Consider the following 23,867-nt stretch of genomic DNA (forward strand, 5'->3'; position numbering starts at 1 on the left):
CTTTGTTCGTTTTCAGGATTGTTTCTGCCTGTTTTTGTAAATAAAGTTTTACTGGAACAGAGCTGTACTCATTCACTCATTTGTTCATGTATGGTTGCTTTTGAGCTACAACAGCAAAGTTGAGTAGTTGCAACAGAGACCTTATGGCCCACAAAATCTAAAGTATTTACTTTCTGACTCTATAGAAAAAGCTTGCCAATCCCTGAACATTAATACTCTTTGCTCATTTCCCCAGCTGTAGTGGATTATACCACAGATATGTAAATCAAAAGGAAAAATAGTTTGTACAAGGGTGCTTATGCCAGTATAGATGTGAATGAAAAATAAAAAACAGCCCAAATGCCCAGCTGCAGGGGAATGACAAAATATTCTGTGATATGCTGTTAGCTTGCCATTAAAATATGTGGACTATATCAAAGAAATGTTTATATATAAAACAAGTGATTAAAAGTAGAACACAAGGGCTTCCTTGGTAGCGCAGTGGTTGAGAATCTGCCTGCTAATGCAGGGGACACGGGTTCAAGCCCTGGTCTGGGAAGATCCCACATGCCGTGGAGCAACTGGGCCCGTGAGCCACAACTACTGAGCCTGCGCGTCTGGAGCTTGTGCTCCGCAACAAGAGAGGCCACGATAGTGAGAGGCCCGCGCACCGCGATGAAGAGTGGTCCCCGCTTGCCACAACTAGAGAAAGCCCTCACACAGAAACGAAGACCCAACATAGCCATAAATAAATAAATTAATTAATTAAAAAAAAAAAAAGTAGAACACAAAATGATGTGTATTCGTTGATTACCAGTATAAAATAAATGTATATTAACAAATGTGGAAAAGTTGAGACCTAAATAGTTTAGAGGTTAGTGCCTGTTACATTTTATTTTCCATTGAAACTTCTAAAGTTAAAAAAACTGTAAATTTTTTATTCTGGAAAATCTCAAACATAATAAAAAAATAGAAACATAGTTTTAAAAAATGTAAAATGAACCTTGTGTTCCCAGTACTCTTTTCAGTCATTATAAATACAGGGCTAGTCTTGTTTCATCTGTTCCCCCACAGTCTTGGGTTATTTGGAAGTACTAGTTCCTTGTAAGATTTTATCTATAAAAACTTCAGAGTGTATTACTTCAGAGTGTATTTAATCTGTTCTCTAATATATAAAGTCCCTAAAAAACAAACACACAAACAAAATGAAACAAACACCATACCTTTATCATACCTAATTTTTTAAAATCAATAATTCCTTATATCATAAAATATCCAGATAATCTCTGATTATCTTTAAAAAATATTTTTACTGTTAATTTATTAAAATCCCTACTAGGTCTACATTTAGTTGATTTGTCTTTTAAATCTCTTTAACATTTAAGCTTTTTAAGTACAGCTAAGATATAACCTACCTCTTTTTCGTTTTCTTTTTTTCCTTGCAACTTATTTATAGAAGAAAAGGATTCACTTGTTCTGTAGTTTCGCACATTTCTAGACTTTGCTGATTGTATCCCTATGGTTTTGTTTATCAAGTTTAACATAGTCCTTTGTTCCCTGTATTTTTGCAAACTGGGAATGAGATATCAAGGTGTGTTCAGATTCAGGTTCAGTGTTTTGACACACATACATCATAGGTTGTGGTGCACATATTCTACCACATCACGTCAGGAGGTACATGGTAAGACTTGGAATCCACTGATCTTTGTTTATACAGATGAGATTGAGGAGGAAGAAGAAATGGAATAGCTGGAGAAAGGGCCCTGGAAGTGTTTGTACCTTATACCCTAATGAATGAAATGTAGGTATTTTTTTTTCAAAGCTACTCATTTGCCTATCATATTTGTTGTGATGGTGTTCATAACTTGTTCCTGAGAAGCTTATGTAAGTGTTCATAGGTGTTTATATAACTCTGGTGATCACTGCTCACAGCTGGCTTGCATGAGGGAGAAAGCTCAGAGGTATCTGCCACCAGGTCTGATTCCATGATCCTGAACTTGGGTGGCAGTAGTCACTGACTTTTGAAGCATGCAGACACTAATTTTCCTTTGTCAAAGCACATGTCTCTGCCTCCTTGTTGAATCTTTAATCTTTTTTCCTCAGTGACTTTTGGTGGATTATACTCCAGAATTTTGGGGTGGGCTATTTTTTGAAAGTTAAATTAATTATTTCGGTTAGGTTGTAAATTCACATGGTTCAATATTCAGAAGGTACAAAAGAGCACAGTGAAAAGTTATGTTTTGACTTAGGGAAATAACAGTTGTATTATTAAGAATAGTTTAAGATGTGGTGTATATTATAATGTTACGTAGAAACCAGAAACTTCACAATAAGCATTATGAAGTGGTAATGAAACACTTGTAAAACACTGACTTACATGACAACAAATTTTAAATATTAGCACATCCGTAATCCGTAAACTAAAGCTCCTTTAACAAGCAAATAGTAGTTGTTGAACACAGAAGCTAAGGATTCATTCAAAGAATGCTAGGTGGTAAGGAGCTGATTTAGACCTGTATCCTGTGTATAAAGGAAAGGGGAAACCTGTGACTGAACTCAGTGTGCATGAGAATTGTATATACTGTTTGATCATTTAAAAATTACTTCTGTGCTTGGCTACATTCAACCCATGCCAGACAGAAATTCACAGCCAAGCCTCACAAGTTGGAATGTCTGATAGTGAATTTGTGACATTCAAAGACTATCAGGTTTTGTTCTTCCTCCTCCCAGGAACAGCCCACTCTGCAAGGCAGAAACCAGAAGAAATAAATACAATAGTTGGCAACAAGTTCCCACTGCCCAACAGATCAAGTTCAAACCCTTTGGACCGACACTCAAGGCCTGCCGTCTATACTCTGACTCTGTTCTGCCTACTCTGTAGCCTTGCCTCCAGCTGTTCCTCCAAGTGGTTACTCAATAAATTTGCTTGTGAAATAGAAACAAAACAAAAGGCCTTAAGGCCAGGAGAACATCAAAGGTCATTATCTAACCAGGTCAAGGGACCCAGCAAAACACCAAGTTGAAGTGTGCCAACACAGCCCTGAGCCTGCTGTCTAGCCATCTATTCCTTTGGGAGGAAAAATTTGATGGCTCCCAATTAGGAGGGAAGAATTCAGGGCTGTGAGTTAGGAGGAAGGTGACCAATAGTACTATATGACAGTGCTATGGAAGTATTAGCTCTTTGGAGGAGTGGGAGGCCTGAAGGAATGATAGTCTTTAAGGAAAACCAAGAGTTGCTGAGCTTTCCTCCTGTAGGGCTTCAGATGGAAATGCGAGAGGACTGTTTAAGGAGGGTAGTGAATTTGGGAAGACAACTAGCCAGGCTTGCAGTTCTTACTTTGGAGCTTCTCTTTTAGTTCTCATGTCTGACTGGACACAGGAGCGATGGCACCTTGTCTCCTCAGCAGATGGAACATGTCCATGAGCCAAGGCCACTTAACCACCCTGGACTCTGCTGTCTTTAGGAGGCCTTTTTATAAAATGCCTGCTGTGGACCTAGTGGTAATGGAGAGGGGATTGTGATGTTTTAACCTCTTGCTCCTGTTAATGATATTGCAGTGTCCCGTCGTAAACATTCTTTGGTGCCTCCCTTGACCATTTCCCGTTTGCTGTTCAAAAAGCAAAGGTTATGGGGCTTCCCTGGTGGTGCAGTGGTTTGGAGTCTGCCTGCCAATGCAGGGGACACGGGTTCGTGGCCTGGTCTGGGAAGATCCCACATGCTGCGGAGCAGCTGGGCCCGTGAGCCGCAATTACTGAGCCTGCGCGTCTGGAGCCTGTGCTCCGCAACAAGAGAGGCCGCGATAGTGAGAGGCCCGCGCACCGCGATGAAGAGTGGCCCCCGCTTGCCACAACTAGAGGAAGCCCTCGCACAGAAACGAAGACCCAACAGCCATAAATAAATAAAAATAAATTAAAAAAAAAAAAGCAAAGGTTATCTACCTGAAATCTTTAGTGGTTTCTCCGTGTAAGAGTCAAGAAAGTTGCTTCCAGTGCTGCTTCAGGGGAGTGAATCAACCTGGGCATTCACATGTGAGTGTGTGTGCGTGCATGCACACAGGTCCACACCCACCATCTCCCTCCACCCACAGTTTTTACAGTGGCCACATTAGGTTCCCCTCCCTACCCAAACACCAGGCAATGGGATATAGAATGCTAGGAATAAAAGGCCTTGGAATTAGTCCTCCCTGGGACAGGGATTGACTTCTGTGCCAGCATCCAAGAAACTTGGTCTATACCTCTGGTCTGTACCTAAGTATTCCTTGGACAAGGGGCTCCTGGGAAGAGACAGGGAAGTGGTTGTTGGGTTGGAAGGCCACTTGTGCTGCTATTTTGCTTAGTTCATTTTAGCCAATATTGAACTGCATGTACTTTCCTAACCATTCCACCTTGTTTAGAGTCTCTATTCCTTTTGCTTATGCTCCTCTATCTGTCTAGAATGTTCTTTTTTTCCTTCCTTTTCTAGCTGGTGCCTACCCATTCTGTTAGATTAAACCCAAGTCTCACCTTTCCCAAGGAAGCGCCCCCATAACCAGTGATAGGCAAGGCTAGATTAAGTGTCCTTTCCCCAAGTGTTATTGCTATTAGGCATTCCACTGTATACGTATACACATGTTTCCCCACGTGGACCATTCCATTGTGCTTTGGCACAGGGCCTGGTACATAGCAGATGCTCAAATGTATGTTAGGCTAAACTAAAAGCAGGGGATGGGAGAGGGAACAGTGTCTGGTTTGTGGCAGTCTCAAGTGGAAAGGTTTAGAATGTGGAGGGGTGTGTGTGTGTGTGTAAGAAACACTAATTTTGTAACAACCAAATGCTGTTTTCATATGTCATTTCTGCTTCTCCCTTTGCTTTCTTATTTCTGATCTTTGATTAGGATATATAATTGAAGTTTGAGTTCTCCATACAAATGAATACTGCTACCTGGCATGGCTGACCAAGCTCCAGAGCTTTGTGTACTCCCAGACTGTTGAATGTGGTTGTGGGAGTATGGAGTTTGGCAGACCAGGGTTTAAAGAATAATATTTTCCATGAGACAGCTATTTACATCCTCATTTACACATGTGGGAACTATGGCTCAGAGAAGTTGAACCCATGAACATAGAGCTAATAAGTGACAAAGCCAGGATTCAACACCAGGATTGCCTGACTACAAAGCTTATTCTCATAACTGTCTGTTCCTGTTTTCCTGCTTATTTCCTGTATACCCATGGGCAAGTCTTTTTATCTTTTTAGGGCTTCAGTTTATCATATGTATTTATTTTTAAATTTTATTTATTTATTTTTGGCTGCTTTGGGTCTTCGTTGGTGTGCACAGGCTTTCTCTAGTTGCGACGAGTGGGGCTACTCTTCGTTGTGGTGCGTGGGCTTCTCATTGCGGTGGCTTCTCTTGTTGCGGAGCACGGCCTCTAGGCGCACGGGCTTTAGTAGTTGTGGCACGCGGGCTTCAGTAGTTGTGGTGCACGGGCTTAGTTGCTCCACGGCATGTGGGATCTTCCTGGACCAGGGCTTGAACCCATGTCCCCTGTATTGGCAGGCAGATTCTTAACCACTGAGCCACCAGGGAAGTCCCAGTTTATCATATTTAGAATGAAGGGAGCAAAACTCACCTTGTAGAGTTACTGTAGGAAAGAAAGAAGAAAAGAAACCAAACCCATTCTTTGTACCTGGAATAGTGGTAGTCATAGTAAAAGCAGCAGCTGTTTTATACAATGTTTACTGTGTGCCGGGCATTGTCTTAGCACTTTATCTAGGCTATCTCATATAATCATCACCACAACCCTCTGAGACTGAGGAATAACACTACACTTGTTATTCCCTTTTTATAATTGAGGAACAGAAAGGTTATAATAAGGGGTAGAGTTGGAGTTCACACACCAGCAGTCTGGCTTCAGTGTCTATACTGAACCCCTATGCTCTGTTATCTCTTGGGAAACATTAGTTTCCAACTCCATGCTGTTCTAGAATCTGGCATTAACATGAAAGAGACCATAGGGAACCCAGAATGGTAACAGGGCCAGGAGGGGCTACACCGAGCCACGGAAGGTGAGCAGTAACAGAATGTCTGGGACACTCACGATTCTCTGACTCAGCCACTGACTGGTGAGACGGCCCTTTGGTATTTTTTGGTGGTTGAGTGCATAGGATGATGACCCATGGTAAGTCTTTTTTTCAGCTTGGGGACATCAGCTTACTGGTTCACTCATTGAGGTCTGTGGCAGCCCTGGCCTCCCTTTACCAAAGTCTCCAGGGTTGCATGTTTCTTCTTGAGTCCATCCTGACATGTTTTTTTAAATGTTGAATATATAAATGAGGGAGAAGGGACAAATCTCCCTTACAGAAAAATTCCAGATAATAAATGTAGATGGAAAGAGGGAAATAGAAAACCACCATTAGAACACCACAGTAATAATTGCTCTAGGTAAGATCCACTGATGAATGTTAAAATTAGTGGATGAAACTTTTAAGGATATTTGTGTTCTGAAAGCCTCAAAGTACCCCCCACAAACATTTTTTTTATGTGGTTTTAATATATGTCCAGAAATTCTTTGATGCCCCTCCCTCCAGGAAATGGAGCTTAATTCTCTTCCCCCTGAATGTGGGCCAGGCTTAGTGATTGGCCTCTTAAGAATAAAATATGGAAAGGGAAACATAATAATTTTACAGTGGAGAAATCTGGCAGACACCACTTCAAGGTTGATGTCACCAGTAATAAGTCATGTTGATATCATGTACCCTGATAAGATGTGATGAGAAGAGCACTTCACCTCTGTGGTATTCTTTCCTAAAAGTCATAACCCCAATCTAATCATCAGACAAACCCAAATTGGGGGACAGTCTATAAAACACCTGACCAGTACTCTTCAAAAAAGTATCAAGGTTGGGAGTTCCCTGGTGGGCCAGTGGTTTGGACTTGGCGCTTTCACTGCCAGGGCCCAGGTTCGAACTCAGAGAACTAAGATCGCACAAGTCCCTTGGTACGGACAAAAAAAAAAAAAAATCAACGTCATGAAAGACAAGAATAGGCTGAGAAACTGCTGCAGTTTAGGGAAGACTAAAAAGACATGAAAGCTAAACGCAATATGGTATCCTAGATAGGATCCTATAACAGAAAAAGACATTAGTGGAAAACTGGTAAATCCAAAATAACGAACAAAAATAATACCACCAAAAAACAAAACTTCCTGAGTCCTTCCTGCATGAGAGCCAAGTGGCATGGACTAGAGCACCTCAGTTTCAGCATTTCTGTTCTTATTTTGAATTCCTCTTACCTTTGGGAAAGACCTTTTGGTTGTGTAGTGCTTGTATCTGGGAGGTTGTGGCAGACTTGGGGACAGGTCTATGTGATTGTCAAAGCCTGCCCATCCAGCGAACAGAATGCAGCTCAGCAAATGAGGAGAGGGATGTGCACATGGACCCCAGTTCTTGCTGGTGGTTGATACCACAAATGACATTCCCTCTGTCAGGAATTTCTTCCCCTTTTTCCCCTGTCTCCAAGGCAATAATACCATTAGACATTCTGTTCATCTTTTAAGTTCTCACTTACATTTTACCTCCCATATAATTCCTTGTGTGATCATCCCATGAAATAGTACCTTTCATATTCCTGTGACCCTAACACAATTATTCTTGGTTTAGCTAATTACCTCTGGCTGAAAAATGGTACCTTAAACTTTGAAGGTCTTTAGGTCAGTTTCCCTGCCCCTCCTTTGGTATTTAGCACACCTTGCCTTATTATGTCTAGAAAACAAACTCCTTGAAGGGAAGGAATTTAGAAATTTCCTTGAAGCATCTAGGACAGTGCTTGCCATGTTGTAATCCCTCATTAAATGGTTGGCAAATTGAATGAACCCTTTAATACACTGAAGAGAGGAGTGGTCTCCCTGTTGGCAGTTGAGACTTGCTTAGAGTCATACAAATGAGTGTGAGCTGTATTGGGAACTCAGTTGTCCCTTTCTGAGTAGTCTGAGACCATGACACTTCCTTACTCTGATCATAGTGCTAAATTATATCAAGAGTGATGGCTATCATTTGTTGTGAGCCTACTCTGGGGGCCAGGCCTGTAGCCAGAGCTACAATAGCTCTGCAGTGTGGACATTACTATACTCATTTTATAGATAAGTCCATTGAGGTTCGGAGAGATGTAACTTGCCTTATTAGATCACCAGCTAATAAGTTGCTGAGTTGAGATTTGGACCCTGGTGTGTCTGGCATCAAAACCCACTCTTCCTCCAGTAAAGGTTGGTCCCTGGCACCTCTTTCCCTTTGTCTCTTCAGACCCATCCCTGGAAGACATGTGTGGCACTGAGTGTGCCCAGCTCGGGGAAGATGGGCAGCGGCCACCGCGGTGCACTTCAACTACCTCATCTCAGTCTGAGCCTTCAGAGCAGCTTAGGCGCCACCAAGGCAAGAGCCTTGCCTCCGAGGACTCCAAAAAGAAGAGAGCTCAGAAGCCCTCCCACATGAGGAGAAACATACGGTGAGCTATGCTCTTGGTAAGAGGGGAAGAGAGGGAGTAGAAGTATTACCTTCATTTGAAGGCTGTCAGTAACAAAAGGACTGGTTTGAGCAGGAGAGTCTGATTTCCCAAGGAGAAAAGTATAAGTTGTGTGCCCCAATTAATAGTGAAGATGCAGCTCAGGACCACTGGGTCTGGGCTGTCAGAGGATACAGGGCTGAAGTGGATGGCACTCGAGCACCCCTGGGGAGTGTCCCACTCTTTCGAGGCCCTGGGAAGCAGCCATAGCATGCTCTGGTTGGACTCTGGTTTCTTCCTTTATTTTTTCCTTATGTCTCAAAATAAGAGGAGATAAAAGAAGTTGAGTTCTTATTTTCTTAGAACTCAACATCAGTTGGAAGACGACTGTCTGGTCCAAAGCAGGGCTTCTTCCTTGAGCTAAGAGATCAGCAGATGTGAACCTCCTTAACTATCCAAATCCCCAATAGTCCTTTCTTCCACCAATGACAATTTTGCTGTTGAAAGGAGATAAATGATATTTTTTTCCTCCTACCCTCATTGTTTTTTAAACATAATGATGACTTGAAAATTTACTCTAAGTTTGGGAAATAAGGATGTAGAATCATCCATAATCCTACTTTCCCATATAACAACTCTGTTTTTTATACTGCTTTCCAGCTTTATGAATTACATATTACTCTATTTCACTCTTGATCTGTTATGTGCAGAGATGATTCGGCAGGGGCACCTGTCAGGAAGTTAAATAATATGAAAAACATATTAGCCCAGAACCACCTGAACCTTGAAGTCCCATTTATTTTTTTGCCTTGCCCATTGCGTGGGTGTAGTGGGACTGATATGGCTTCTTCTCCCACCTCAGCTCTCTGAGCCCAGCAATGATGGTTTCCCTCTTTATCTTGACATTACATTGCCCAAATCTCAAGTGAACCCAAGTGCTCTCTCTTACTTAAATGTTCAGCAAGCTGCTCCGGGAGGATCAGTTGGAGCCAGTTACCAAAGCAGCACAACAGGAAGAATTGGAAAGAAGGAAACGCCTGGAGCAGCAGAGGAAGGATTACGCAGCCCCCATTCCCACCGTTCCCCTGGAGTTCCTTCCCGGTAAGCAGTGGAGGTGGCAGGAAAGGCCCCGTGCTGCAGGGAGAAGAGACCCTCAGTGCACACTGTGGTCAAGGACAGATCTGGAATAAGATGGTGGCCTCTCAGGAATCCTTTCAATCCATTCAGTTTCTTAGAAGCACACGATCAGGAGGATCTCATTTGAAAAGTTAAGATGGATAAAAATGTACCTCCTCAAATTGATCTTATTTAGATTTTCATCCATAACTTTGGATGTTAACATGCCAAGGGATTAGGACATTTTCTAGTGGTCAGGTGAATACTAGGAAGTAAGAGCCAGTAGAGAACAGGGAATTAGGGAAGAAGACTGGGGTTTTTGAGATGCCCTCTACTTGTCTCCTCAGGGGATAGTCCCCCAGAGAGCAACAAAGGAGGAGGATGGCAAATCATTTCGGAAAATATGTTTGAGCTAAATGTGGTGTTGACATTCCCTTCCATCTTTTTTTCCCCAGAAGAAATTGTCTTAAGAGCAAGCGATGGACCCCAACTGCCTCCTCGGGTCTTGACCCAGGAAGTGATTTGTTTGGACAGTAGCAGTGGCAGTGAGGATGAAAAAAGCAGTCGAGATGGTAAGATTGAGCCAGAGGTGCCCCTCCTTCCTCCTGACCCAATGTTCGCCCTGAGACATTGGCTGTACCTTTGAAAAGAAAATTGTTCAGTCCTTCCTCATTCAGTTTGGGGTCTGACTGTGACAAATTTCCCTGAGTCTCCTTGGTAAATATAAGTTTTCCCCTTGTCTTAACGTGAAGCTAAAAGAGAGAAATAATAGAAATAAAAATTTTTACAAGTGATAACAAGTTCTAACTTTGTTTCCATGCTCTCCTGTTTTAACAACGAGCAGTAAATTATCTCTGCTCCCTGAGTTTTTGTTTTGTTTTGTTGGCTGTCTCAGAGGTGATTGAACTGAGCTCTGGAGAGGAGGACACTCTGCACATTGTGGACAGCAGTGAGTCTGTCAGTGAGGAGGATGAGGAAGAGGAGAAAGGTGGCACCCATGTGAATGACGTCTTAAATCAGCGTGATGCTCTGGGGCGGGTCCTTGTCAACTTGAACCACCCTCCGGAGGAGGAGAATGTCTTCCTGGCCCCACAGTTGGCACGGGCAGTGAAACCGCATCAGGTACAGCAAATCTGGACTCTTCTCTTGGTCTCCTTTCAGCTTCCTTGCTGTGGACGTCACCCGCATCACAGCCTGTGAAGTACTTGTTTGGTACCATGAGCAGCTATTGGAAAGGCCTGATTCTTCCTCCTAGCAGTTGATGCTTCAGGATTCCTGATGAATGGGAAGGGACAAGCCTGAGAGATGCCCTATCATGTAGAAGGTGCTAATCTTTTGGCTTAATAATCTTGAGCCTCCTTCTGTGAGATCTGCAAGACTGATTGAGATTCTCTCTGGAGAGCAGTGCTTTGATTAGGGAGTTGTGGCTCTGGAAGAGATGTGAGACTCAGAAGTCTGAGGGACTTTCTGATAGGAAGGATCAGAGTAGTTTGTGTTGACCCAGAACCTGGAACCAGGACCAGTGAGTGAAAGCTCTATGAAGGCAGAGGTTGACTCAGCATAAGAACTCTTAACAGTAAGAATAGCTCCTCGTGAAATGGGCTGCCTTGAGGTGAGCAGCCAAGGTCAGCCAGACGAAGCCTAAGTGAAGGACCCAGTCAGGAATTTGGTACTCAAGATTCTTGCCTCAGATGGGCCACTGTACCAGGTGAATGCTTTTCTGTGTTTTCTCCGAGAAGAACGTCACCAGCCAATAAACTAGTCAGGGTTCAGGGAAACTTCTGTAGCCATCCACACCAGCTGTCTGGTACAATGTCTGCTCATTTACTTAATTCTGACTAGTTCCAAAGTAAGTAAACTAGACCCCTGGTCTTTGCCAGCCAAAGATATTTGTTTGTGTTTGTTCCCTGTCAGATTGGTGGGATCCGGTTCCTGTATGATAACCTGGTTGAGTCCTTGGAGCGATTTAAGACCAGTAGTGGCTTTGGCTGTATCCTGGCCCACAGCATGGGACTGGGGAAAACTTTGCAAGTGATCTCCTTCATCGATGTCCTCTTCCGCCACACGCCAGCCAAAACCGTCCTTGCCATTGTGCCGGTAAGTGTTTGGGAAGGCACCACTTGGTCACCCCTCTTCAGAGCTCTGGAGTAATGCCTTACTGGGCACTAAAAAGCCTTATGAGCTCAGCTCTGAGCTTGTTCCCTAAAACTCTCTTTTTGGACTTGACTTTCTGAAGGTTAATACTCTTCAGAACTGGCTGGCAGAGTTCAACATGTGGCTCCCAGCTCCTGAAGCCCTTCCAGCTGACAACAAGCCTGAAGAAGTCCAGCCTCGGTTCTTTAAAGTTCACATCTTGAATGATGAGCACAAGTAGGTGTCCTGCCCTCTCCTCTCTGCCCCTTTCCTTTTATTTTTTTATTATTATTTTAAAATTTTTATTTATTTTATTTATTTACTTTTGGCTGTCTTGGGTCTTCGTTGCTGTGCGCAGGCCTTCTCTAGTTGCGGCGAGCAAGGGCTATTCTTCGTTGTGGTGTGTGGGCTTCTCATTGCGGTGGCTTCTCTTGTTGCGGAGTGCGGGCTTCGGTAGTTGTGGCACATGGGCTCAGCAGTTGTGGCTCACGGGCTCTAGAGCGCAGGCTCAGTAGTTGTGGTGCACGGGCTTAGTTGCTCCATGGCATGTGGGATCTTCCCAGACCAGGGCTCGAACCCGTGTCCCCTGCATTGGCAGGCGGATTCTCAACCACTGCGCCACCAGGGAAGCCCTAAAGCTATTTCTTGATCCAAGCCAGCAATCCATGCTACCCTTTCCCCTCGTTGATATGGATAATTGAGAAGGTAGACTTTCTTTTCTGCAGAGGCCACCTTTTGTGATGTTTGGTCACACACGTCAAAATGAGGAGACTATGAGTGGCCCCACAGGTGGCTGATCACCTGCTCTTTCCTAGATTTCAGGACTGTCAGTCCACACAGCAGTTAATGAAATACAGCCAGGGCTCAATTGTTTAGGCGTAGAGGGACTGTGCTGAGTGGCATCCGGTCTCTGCTGTTCTTTTTCCTTTACTGTGCGTCCTTGGCTCTTTATTCATGAGGGCCTGGGCAGGTGAAAGGCAGAATGTTGCCCTTGCTTTTACTACTTTGTATTCATTATGGGAATAACTTGAAATTCTCCCTCAAATGTAGAATTGTAGTCATGAATGTACATCCAGGGAGGTTGTCACTTGTGCTTGTCTTGTGCCGTTGAATTTCTGTTTTTTGTTATTTAACCATCATCAGTGAACCAGTCCATCCTTAGTGCAATTAGTGTCTCCAGAATGGTGGGAAAGTCCTTGGGCAGCTGGCCAGCCCTGTGATGCTGCCACATGAAGTCTTTGGCAATAAGGACTTCTGAATGTACATGAACACAGCTTTGACTGTGAGGAATTTTTCCTGGGGAGCAGGGGAAGCAATAATATTTTCTTTCTGTTCACTCTTGCAGGACAATGGCAGCTCGTGCTAAAGTGATGGCTGATTGGGTGTCAGAAGGTGGGGTGCTGCTGATGGGGTACGAAATGTACAGACTCCTCACCCTGAAGAAATCCTTTGCCACAGGTAGACCGAAGAAAACCAAGAAACGTTCTCACCCGGTCATCATTGATCTGGATGAGGAAGATCGACAGCAGGAGTTTCGAAGAGGTGGGCAGCCTCTCTGGGAATACTCTAAAGGGTGATCCAGGGGAAAAGAAATAGTGTCTGCTATAGCACCTAGTCAAATGGGAAGCATTATTGATGTGAGTTGTATTGACATGAACCAGAAATCCTGGTCCCTGAGGTAGGTGGGATGACCTGCACTGGCTCTCAGAAGGTAATGCTTTCTCTGTGGGCAGTGGAATTCTGGGTAGGCCAGGCCACAGGCTGGCATGGGGGAGACTCCCCTGTGTCTTTCATAGAACAGTTAGAAGAGTAACTACTCCCTTCACCACTTCCCAGAGATGTTGTGAGATAGCATTAAGAAAATATAAAGTATTTAAATCGCTAATATACAGAGTAGTAATAATGTTGTTTGTGAATTTATAAAAGAAGAATTTATCCCAATTTTCTTGTTTTTTGGTGAAAGCCATTCTTCTCATAGTTCTAGTTCTGTTCCCTCTTCTATGGGGCCTTGGTCTATTTGGGGAAGAAAATTTTTTTTAAGGTTCAGAGGCTGTTTCATTTTATAGCTCTCTTCATCTATGAGATTCTGTTTTTTAGGTTTGCTTCTGTGGCTGAATTTGCCATTTAGCGTTTACTGGCGAGTAACTCCAGGAAGACCTTGTCCTTTAGTTAGTTCCCACCAGCCAGCTCTCAGATGGCACCAAGACAATGGTGAGAGCCAGTGGAAGTGTCTGGATTATTCCCATCAATATCATCCAGACTCATTTTTAATCCTAGGCTGGTACTCTGTAAAGTCATGCTGTCTGCTACCTAGTTGGTATAAGCCCTAGGAATGCAAGTCAGTTTTACTCTTAGCCTAAAGGGAAAAAAATTAAGGAAAGGAAAGAGGGAAAAGGGATATTTACTGCAAGAGTCAATAGGCCAGGTTAATGTGTCACACCAAATGCACAGGAGCTTGAATGGCTGGCTCCCTTTCACCAATGGGGGCTGACTCTTGCTTTCCTGCTTCCTTCATTTCTTCTGTCTCCTCCAGGGTGCACCCCTACTTCTCATATTGTTGACTAAGAGCAGGCCCTCTCACCCTCTTACTTCGGATCCTCTTCCCTCCCTAGAGTTTGAGAAGGCCTTATGCCGCCCTGGCCCTGATGTGGTAATCTGTGACGAGGGACACCGCATCAAAAACTGCCAGGCCAGCACCTCACAGGCCCTGAAGAACATTCGCTCTCGCCGCCGGGTGGTGCTGACCGGATACCCCCTGCAGAACAACCTCATCGAGTACTGGTGCATGGTGGACTTTGTGCGCCCAGACTTCCTTGGCACCCGGCAGGAGTTCAGCAACATGTTTGAGCGCCCCATCCTGAATGGACAGTGTATTGACAGCACGCCTCAAGATGTCCGCCTCATGCGGTACCGGAGCCATGTCCTGCACAGCCTCCTGGAGGGCTTTGTGCAGAGGTGAGCCATACTCAGGGCTCTGTTTTCTAAATCCTTGGAGAGCCCTGGTGGAATAGACATGACAAGGCTTTCCTGAAGGGGAAAGGTGGTTACAGTGGGAGGGCCCCTTTCTAGTAGGGCAATAGTAAAACTTTCCTTTTACTGAATAGCTTTTCCTGAATAGTTAGCAGACGGTGGATATCCAATATTTCAATCTCTGAAAGTCTGGTCCAGAAGTGCTTTTCTCAGAAGTTAATCTTTGAGGTTACTAGGGATATCTGCGTTACTTGCTGAGAGAAGCAGGAGACAGCTACCATTCTAATGACTTGAGTGAAAGAATAAAGTGGTGGTTCTCAGGGGTATGACTTCACCAGTTTCAGCATCGTAGAAGATGTAGGTTAGGCCAGTCTGAAGCATCCCGTTGTTTTTCCTTGTTAAGATGGCATGTGTGGAGAAAGCTTAGAGAAGCAGCCCTAGATTAGGGTAAGAACCTGGAGTTCCCAGGTCACTCTGCCTCTCTGCTTTAGTTTTTATACTCAAAATAAGTTTCTTGATGGTTGCTGAGCCAATCCGCATTATGGTAAGGCTGCTGTGAATGTTGAGATCCTAAAGAAGGCGGTGTGGCAGAAATGCAGGGTTCTGTTTTTATCCTGCACTGACCCCTCCTGGACACACTGCCTTGTCAATTCTGATCTGTACCTTTGTAGGAGAGGCCACACTGTGCTGAAGATTCATCTCCCTGCCAAGGAAGAAAATGTGATCCTGGTGCGACTCTCTAAGATCCAGCGAGATTTGTATACACAGTTCATGGACCGCTTCCGGGACTGTGGTAGCAGCGGCTGGCTGGGGCTGAACCCCCTCAAGGCTTTCTGTGTCTGCTGCAAGGTGTGTTGAGGCCTCAGGGAATACTAAGATACAGACTAAGGATGCTCATGGTCCCAAGGGAGTTGTTCCTGCTGGGAGTCCTTGATAAAGGAAGAAGTTCACTGAATTGAGAGCTCCAAGGCGAGACAGTTCCCGGGAGTGCCACTCATAGACTATAATGTAAATGGTGCCCTTGCAAATGTGCAACTTGTTATACCAAACTTGAGAAGTCACTTCCTTTCTCACTGATTTTTTTCACCTGAGAAATGGAGTGATGGTGGAACATCGTGGGACAAAATTTTTGACTGCTAGCATAATCAGGATTCAAGAAATATATAGCATAGACACATTATTAGGGATACCTTCCATTTGATTCTGTATTTAATCAGATCAAGATCTCTTTCATTCTGATAATGCTTGAGATGGTTTGGGGACAGCAAGGCCTAGGTGTCTTTAGCACTGAGCCTCATGAATAGGTTGATGAACCCTGACTTGTCTTTGACCTGGCCAGATGCTCTCTGTTGCCTCACGAAGGATCTGTTTCTTTGACAGCTCTCAACCAACCTGTTGGATATTATTTCCAATTGAGCACTGCTTTAATAAGTCAGCTGAAGGTGTGTGTCTGGGGACAGATGGGTTTCAAAATATTTCTTTTGTACCCACAGTCCTAGACCAGGGCAAGGAAGCTAAAGCAGACATGGTCTTGAGGATGCTGCGGTGCAAACATACCCTTCCCATCCCCCGCCCACCCCTCTTTCCCCTGGAATTCTCAACTCCTGCCAGGAATAGTCCCTGAAATGACTTACGGTTGATCATCTGTAAGTTAGATACATTTGTCCATAGGGAGGGATTGGTCTTGTTTCATAGTTTCATACAGTAGTTGACTGTAGCCACATGGTGAAACAGGAATGTTCTTGTTCTTGCTTAAATAAGAATGCAAGACTTGTGACACAGCCTTTTTGGTTGTGTACCAATCATACTGGCATGCCTCCTGGTGTGAATTCTCCCATTCATGTATCATGGCAATCAGAGTTGGTTAGTGAAAATGAATGTGCAGGCTCTTTGACCATGAGGGGGTTGGGGAGACATTAATTTTTGGTGTGACTGTGTGCTGTGGGAGGTGTGTGTTTGAATAACTGCATGTTTCCAGACTCCCTGGGACACCCTTAGATTGTTCTCTGCCCTATGCTTCCTCCCCTTTAACTTGAACCTCAGATCTGGAATCACCCCGACGTGCTGTACGAAGCCCTTCAGAAGGAGAACCTGGCCAGTGAGCAAGACTTAGACGTGGAAGAGCTTGGTTCAGCAGGGACTAGTGCCCGCTGCCCTTCACACGGAACAAAAGGCAAGGGTGAGGACAGCGCCTCAATGGGAGAGGCGACCAATAGCAAGTTCCTACAAGGGGTCGGCTTTAACCCTTTCCAGGAGCGAGGCAACAACGTTGTCACATATGAATGGGTGAGTCAAGCAGATACTTTTGTGGCCATAAACCACTGCTGAGAAGGGATCGTGCAAAGCTTTCGTGGGGAGAGGGTGGGGCTTGCGCAGTGCACTGTACTGCTAAGGTCTGCAGGGAACTATTAAGGTTGCCCGGGAGCTGCTGCCTTTGAGGGAGAGAATTCTATTTCTAGTAATCTGGCCATGGACCTGCTCCAAGCTGCCTCATTTCCTCTCCTATAGGCCAAGGATCTTTTGACTAATTATCAGACTGGTGTCTTAGAGAACTCTCCCAAGATGGTACTGCTTTTCCACCTGATTGAGGAAAGTGTGAAGCTTGGAGACAAGATCCTTGTGTTCAGGTAGGACGAGAAATTGCCGAGTGTGTGTCTTTGGTAAAGAGTGATACAACCCCTGCAGACTGAGACCATCCGGGGTTGCACCAGCCCCCTTTTATCTCCATGCCTCTGCAACCAGTGCTTCTTGTGAGGACCTTCTTGCATTTCTTCTCTTTCTTAGAGTTTCTTTTTTTATCCAGTGCAATTTGTCTGCAGAGAACAATTTGAAACCTTAGGCTAACATTGGAGATCACAGTCTAATCCTTCAGATTGTGGCACAGGCCAAATATGACCTGTGGCCTGTTTTTGTACAGCCTGAGAGCTAGTTTTTACATTTGAAAAGAGTTTTTTTGTTTTTTTAAAGAAGCATATGCAGGGAATTCCCTGGTGGTCCAGTGGTTAGGACTCTTGAGATCCCACTGCGGGGGACACGGGTTCAATCCCTGGTCAGGGAACTAAGATCCCGTAAGCCGCAGGGTGCGGCCAAAAAAAATAAAATAAAAAAATTTTTAAATAAAAATAAAAAAAAGAGAAGCATATGCAGCAGAGACTGTGTGTGGTCTGCAAAGCCTAAAAATATTTACTCTCTGGCCCTTTACAGAAAACATTTGCTGACCCCTGGTCTAAACTGTGTCTATGCCTCCTCAGCCTTTTTTTTTTTTTTTCTTTTTCTAAGCTTTGTATTATAAGGCCAAATAAATGATGTTTTTTTTCCAAGTCACATTCTCAGTCTTGCCAGAGCTTTGAGTCCCATCAAGGCCTCACTCCTCAGGGAAACAGACGTAAAGTAGATTGCTTCTCCTTTGTTCCGACTAGATTATGCTCCAGTGAGAGCTAAGTGGCAGGAGCCTGGCTTGGGAGTCTCAGAGTGAGGGTTCCCATGTGTAAGATACTTTGAGAGGAAAGCAGTGATTATAACTTAGGGAGAGCCTAGTGTTCCACTGCTTTTATGGACTGGCTCTCTGCATAACTTGGAAGCAACTAAATGATCTATCTCCTTAGTAAGATCCATAATATTGCCTGTGGCCTATAATTAGATCTAATACATATTCATGCAGTGTTGGTTTTTAATGCTGATGCTATTTGTTACTCTGCACTGAGCTAAATCTCAGAATTTTTCAGTCAAGGAAGTAATAGGATAGAGAATTTTTTAGTAGGGTGGTGGTAATAAGTGTGTGGATGACTCTACTCCCTTATGAGCTAGGGTGGTTCTTTGTGGGGAGTAGGATGTGGGAGCTCCCACTGTCAGAGGGGAGCCTATTGAGGTGGGCCTATTGGGTAACAAGATTCCCTTAGGTCCAGGAGCCTTCTGAACCAAATGTGTCCCTTTCAGCCAGAGCCTTTCCACCTTGGCTTTAATCGAGGAGTTCCTAGGGAAACGAGAAGCGCCCTGTCTACCTGGTGCTGAGGGGCAAGGAGTACAGAAGTGGGTTCGAAACGTCAGCTACTTCCGTGAGTTCATTGCTGCTTTCTTCCTGGAGCCTTGGCAAGGTCTGCCTAAGGGTTTCCTTTCCCTCTCTCTCTTTCTCTCTTCTCCTACTCCATTCACCATCACATGAACAGGAATATCTGTGATTGACTAAGGAGCAGAGAGACACTAAGAGCGAGCTGCTTTGTGTGAGGCACTGTCCTGGGCTGGGGAGCTTAAGCCAGATAGGGGGAGTGCAGAGATGTAGAAGACGTATGCCTTGTCATCATCCGAGGTGCAGCAACTCAAGGACAGATTCAAAGTAGCATTGATTGATTGCCCTCATGGGGGTTCTAAGGAGGACAGAATCATCATGGTGAGGACGGTTGGAGAAGGCTTCCTGGAGGAGGTGGAACTTGTACTAGACTTGCAGAGATGGGGAGAATTTGGATATACAGAGCTGGTGTGGCCCAAAGATCATCTTAGGCAGAAGGAACAAAGTGAACACAGCCTAGATCATGTATTCAAATTGGGGGAGATGGTGTCCCTAAGGGGGTGAAAATTGGTTCTCAAGGAGACAAAAAAATCTTAACTTTTTAAAAGTATAAAGCACAAATATGTGTATAATGAGTAAACATATACAGTATATCTGTAGTGTTAAAATTTTATGGAGGGCATGGTGATTGGGAAAAAATGTGTAAAAAGCCTCCTTAATGGGGTGGTAATGAAAAAAAAAGTTGAGAAATAGTGACTTCAGGGACTTATTGACCAGATATTGACATTTGGGCCAGTTAATTCTTTGTTGTAGGGGGCTGTCCTTTGCATTGTAGGATGTTTAGCAGCATCTCTGTTCTCTACTCACTAGATGGCAGTAGCATCCACACAGTTATAACAACCCAAACCGTCTCCAAACATTGCCAAATGTTCCCTGTGGGGTAGTAGGGTGGGGAAATCTTCTTGTTGAGAAGCCCTGGCCTAAAGGAAAGATTTAGAGAAATGGAGGTTCAGGGGGTGGTGATGAGACTCCAGCACAGGAGCTAGCCTGGATCCTTGTGTTGACTATAGGCTTGCCCAATGAGTCAGTGCTGAGCTTTTTTGTGCTTGGAAATTGTGGGAACTCAAGTTGAAAGGTAGGTTGGGGTGTTGATTGAGGGAGCCTCTAATACCAGGCAATTAAACTAATGCTTCCTACATTGGTAGTAATTCAGTTCTCCATGTAGTATTTCATACCCTTAGCTTTGCCCTTTTCTCTGCTTTACTATAGGTGGCAAATGCCGCCCCTCTTCCCTTATTCATGCTTCTTAACTGAAGCTTACCTTTTCTCTTTCTTTCGAGCTTCCCTCTTTTCACTCATATGTCCCATCCCACTGCTCCAGTTCTATTTTTTTTCTGTCTCCTTAGAGCAACTTCTTAGCCTTAGGAGCTTGTTAACAATGTGGATTCCTGCGTGGTGGAGGAACATCATCCATATGAAAACACAAAACCCTTGGTCCCTTTGAAGTCACTAAGATTCACAGGACTGGGGCAGAGCAGTTACCTTAAGCCAGTGTTTATCAGGCTTCCTTAACTAGGGCGATTCTTTTGCACTCTGAAGTCTAGGAACCTTGGCCTTAGAATTGACCCAAGATACTAAAGGGAAAAACACAGTTTATAGTCTTTGTTGCACATGTGAATCACTTGGGGGTATTTTAAAATTACAGATGCCTGGGTCTCATGGTAGATCCCCACAGAATGTCCAGGGTGTGGAATCTGAGCACTGTTGTGTGTGTTTGTTTTGTTTTAAACACGTTTGCCCATTGATTTTGCTGTGTACCCCTGCCCTCATCTGTCCATTTCTTGTGTGTTTCCTTCTGTCCTAGGGCTAGATGGTAGCACCCCTGCCTTTGAGAGGGAGCGGCTCATTAATCAGTTCAATGATCCCAGCAACCTCACCACCTGGCTGTTCCTTCTCTCCACAAGGTGAGTGGATCCTGAGAGGAGAGGTCAGAGGACTGCATTCAGGGCATTTGGCTACATGGGCAGGTACCGCAAAGGCTTGTCCAAGTTCTGTCGGAAGAGATCTCCTCAGGTTTGTGACTTGTTTTTGAGGTCAGAGAGGGGACCCCAGAAAGAAATTGTGTTAGAAGGGCAATTATGATAGTGTCATGAATTTCTCTGAGACCTTCATTCACAATGGTCATAATTAGCTTTTCTGTCAGGACGGTTCTGAGGCTTAGATGATGTGATGAATGTGAAAGTGCTTTAATAAGTAGAAAATGTAATATAACTATAAAAGGCTGATGGCATTATTTGTCTCATGCCAAGCGACTTGAAGGCTGTGCTGCCTTCTGCCATCAGAACACCCTCGATAGGGTATGAACCAGTCATTCTCCTAAGCTGTTAGACTAAACACATCAGAAACATTGGTACGCAGACATTTCCCCTCACCCAGTGACATCACTCTGGGGCCAAGATGTGGGCCTTTACTCATCACAGAGGGATGGGAGAGTGGGTTTTCTTTCTGAGCTGGTAGGTACTTCCATGTTGGACTTTCAGGGCATACTTTTCAGTGCTTGAGGAATGCACTGTTCATTAGCAGAATCATTCAGTATATTCTGCTTAGGATAAAGAGCATGATATTAGGGTAGGAGTCACAGAGGGTGAAACCAATTTGAAAACTATCTTTAAAACTAAAGGTTCTGTGATTATTGGCTTGTGTTTTAAAGGGCTGGGTGCTTGGGCGTGAATCTGATTGGTGCCAACCGAGTGGTGGTGTTTGATGCTTCCTGGAACCCTTGCCATGATGCTCAGGCAGTATGTCGGGTATACCGTTACGGCCAGAAAAAGCCCTGTCACATCTATCGCCTTGTGGCTGATTTCACCCTCGAAAAGAAGATCTATGACCGTCAGATTTCCAAGCAGGGCATGTCAGGTGGGCCATCTTCCAGGCTCAGAAGAGGCACATTTATACAGGCTACCATTCTAATTGTATCAAGGGTGGGAGGGGACCCTGGGGGGCAGGATGTAGAAACACAGACAGGCTTTCAGTCATAGAAAGCTAGCAGTTCCTTCCATCTCATTCTGATTCAAATAATTGCTTAAGAGGGAATTTACCTCAAATTGTTGAAGATGGGTTTAATAAGAGCTGAGCTGGTTATGCAGTTTTCTCTTAACATATTTCTGTTTCATGAGGGCCTCAGACCTGCTCTTTGACTTTCAGATATGGGGTGGCCTGAGGTGGTTTAGATATTAGTATTATTAGTATTAGTAGTAGTATTAGTATTTGTAGCTGTGCTTTTGCAGTTTTCTTTGCTGTGAACTGACTTTCTCCATGTCTTCTCCCTTCTAGATCGGGTCGTGGATGATCTCAATCCAATGCTGAACTTTACTCGAAAGGAGGTGGAGAACCTACTGCACTTTGTTGAGAAGGAGCCAGCTCCCCAAGCATCCTTGAACATAAAGGGGATCAAGGAGCCAGTCCTGCAACTTGCCTGTCTGAAATACCCTCACCTCATCACCAAGGTAAGACCCTGGTATGCATGTGTCCCAGTACTGCACTCTCCACTGAGGGAGGCTTGTCTGGCAAGCTTGTTTCCTTCATCCAAAGTTTTGTTTCACGCAGACGACTTGAATTTAGCTGCTTCTTTTCCTTGCCGCAGACAGTCCCCCTCCCCTCTCCAAACCATCTATCCTATCCTAGTCTCATCCTAGGAGTGTGAGCTCAGTCATGAGAATAATTTGGCCATTGTGAGTTTTCCTAGCAGAAAGAGAGGGGGGAAAGTTCTGAAAATATAGTCTGGTAATTCTCTGAACTCTCCCATTCTTTTGATATGGAAGGCAGACTTAGGTTGTCTAAAGCTGGTGCTAGGTTAGAGTTGAGAATTTATGCTCCTGACAGGAAGACAGTAAACCCGCCTGTCTGTCTGAGAGCAGGCTCTTTGCTAAATACTGGAGACAGCCAGCCATTTCTTGGTTTCAAAGTAAGGCTTATTGTACGTCACAAAGACTGGTAATTAAATCAACATCCTCCTGTGTCCCCAGGAGCCTTTTGAGCATGAGTCATTGCTCCTTAACCGAAAGGATCACAAGCTGACCAAAGCTGAGAAAAAAGCAGCAAAGAAAAGCTATGAGGAAGACAAACGTACATCGGTCCCCTACACCCGCCCATCATATGCGCAGTATTACCCCGCCAGTGACCAGAGCCTGACCAGCATCCCTGCCTTCAGTCAGAGAAACTGGTGAGTCACTGAAAAGGGAGGAAGGTTTGCTGCTGGGCCAGGGCCAACTGGTTCCTTTTTTAAATAAAGGGAGACCCTACAACTTGCTCTTTGGCTGCTGTGAACTGAGAGGTTCTGCTCTTGGATGAGGTGCTGAAGCAGTTCAGCAGCCCTGGTGTTTTAAGCAGCTCTGACTGGAAGAGTGAGCTGCTGGCCTTGTGACTCAGGAGAGTCCCTCTGGACTCCCGAGGAGATGCAGCTTCCCATAACACAAATGCCCAGCCCTCCCACACAGCTGCTTCCTATCTGCAGCACCTTGGTGCTAGCCCTCACTTAGCAGCGAAGTTCAAGAGTGAAGGCCAGGTCTTCTATGGGTCTTGGATTGTAGTCAGGGAATTCTGCTGTTCCTAATGGAATTTCATTCTGTGTCTGCCTTATTCCTGAGCAAAAAATCTTTTTCTTGAGTACAGCTTCCAGAACTATTAAGAATAGGAAAAGCATGGAAGCCAATTGCTAGGCGGGAGAAGAGCTCTTTGTAGGAAATTATAGAATAGTATCTGTGTTTTTTTTTTCCTCATTACAAGACAAAGTGCCTCATAGCCTTTATCAGATCAGCTTCCTGATTGCCTGGTTTGCATTTTTACATTGTTTGATTATCTTGAATTAAAGATAATTATTTTGAGAGGGATAGATTTAAGAATTGTTTCTTTTGACTATTCCATGTTTAAAAAAAAAAACAAACTTGTCAAATGAGCTTCTAAAGGAACTGAAGCCATGTAAGATTTTATGTAAGACTAAATTTTAGTGAGTAAATTTGCTACTTTTTATGTATAAGATGCTTTCAAGTAGAAAATTGCTATGTTTCAAAGCCTTCAAACTTTATTTCTGTGTCATTTTCCAAGATACTGTTGCCTGAGTATGTTCTCCTCTTGTCGTCCACCCCTTTTATCTCTTTTCTGGGCTTTTCCGTGTAATAGCAGGAATGGAC

General features: G+C 44.3%; 1 protein-coding gene across 8 annotated transcripts in view; it reads left to right on the forward strand.

Moving 5' to 3' along the window:
- The window catches only part of RAD54L2 (RAD54 like 2), a 92,372-nt gene that overhangs the window by 55,341 nt on the left and 13,164 nt on the right, over positions 1–23,867 (forward strand). For 7 of the 8 annotated variants that reach the window (XM_082414888.1, XM_082414890.1, XM_082414889.1 and 4 more), the window contains 16 exons: positions 8,255–8,456; positions 9,415–9,554; positions 10,025–10,141; positions 10,465–10,691; positions 11,484–11,666; positions 11,806–11,939; positions 13,048–13,244; positions 14,315–14,657; positions 15,344–15,521; positions 16,716–16,958; positions 17,181–17,299; positions 18,609–18,727; positions 20,543–20,642; positions 21,389–21,594; positions 22,012–22,184; positions 22,704–22,900. In XM_082414888.1, coding sequence (XP_082271014.1) covers positions 8,255–8,456; positions 9,415–9,554; positions 10,025–10,141; positions 10,465–10,691; positions 11,484–11,666; positions 11,806–11,939; positions 13,048–13,244; positions 14,315–14,657; positions 15,344–15,521; positions 16,716–16,958; positions 17,181–17,299; positions 18,609–18,727; positions 20,543–20,642; positions 21,389–21,594; positions 22,012–22,184; positions 22,704–22,900 — 2,878 coding nt within the window. The remainder of the gene's footprint in view (positions 1–8,254; positions 8,457–9,414; positions 9,555–10,024; positions 10,142–10,464; positions 10,692–11,483; positions 11,667–11,805; positions 11,940–13,047; positions 13,245–14,314; positions 14,658–15,343; positions 15,522–16,715; positions 16,959–17,180; positions 17,300–18,608; positions 18,728–20,542; positions 20,643–21,388; positions 21,595–22,011; positions 22,185–22,703; positions 22,901–23,867) is intronic. The other variant, XM_082414894.1, reaches the window with a different exon arrangement.

The sequence above is a fragment of the Balaenoptera physalus genome (genome assembly GCF_965194825.1).
Source record: "Balaenoptera physalus genome assembly, chromosome: 11".
In the NCBI taxonomy this organism is placed as follows: domain Eukaryota; kingdom Metazoa; phylum Chordata; class Mammalia; order Artiodactyla; family Balaenopteridae; genus Balaenoptera; species Balaenoptera physalus.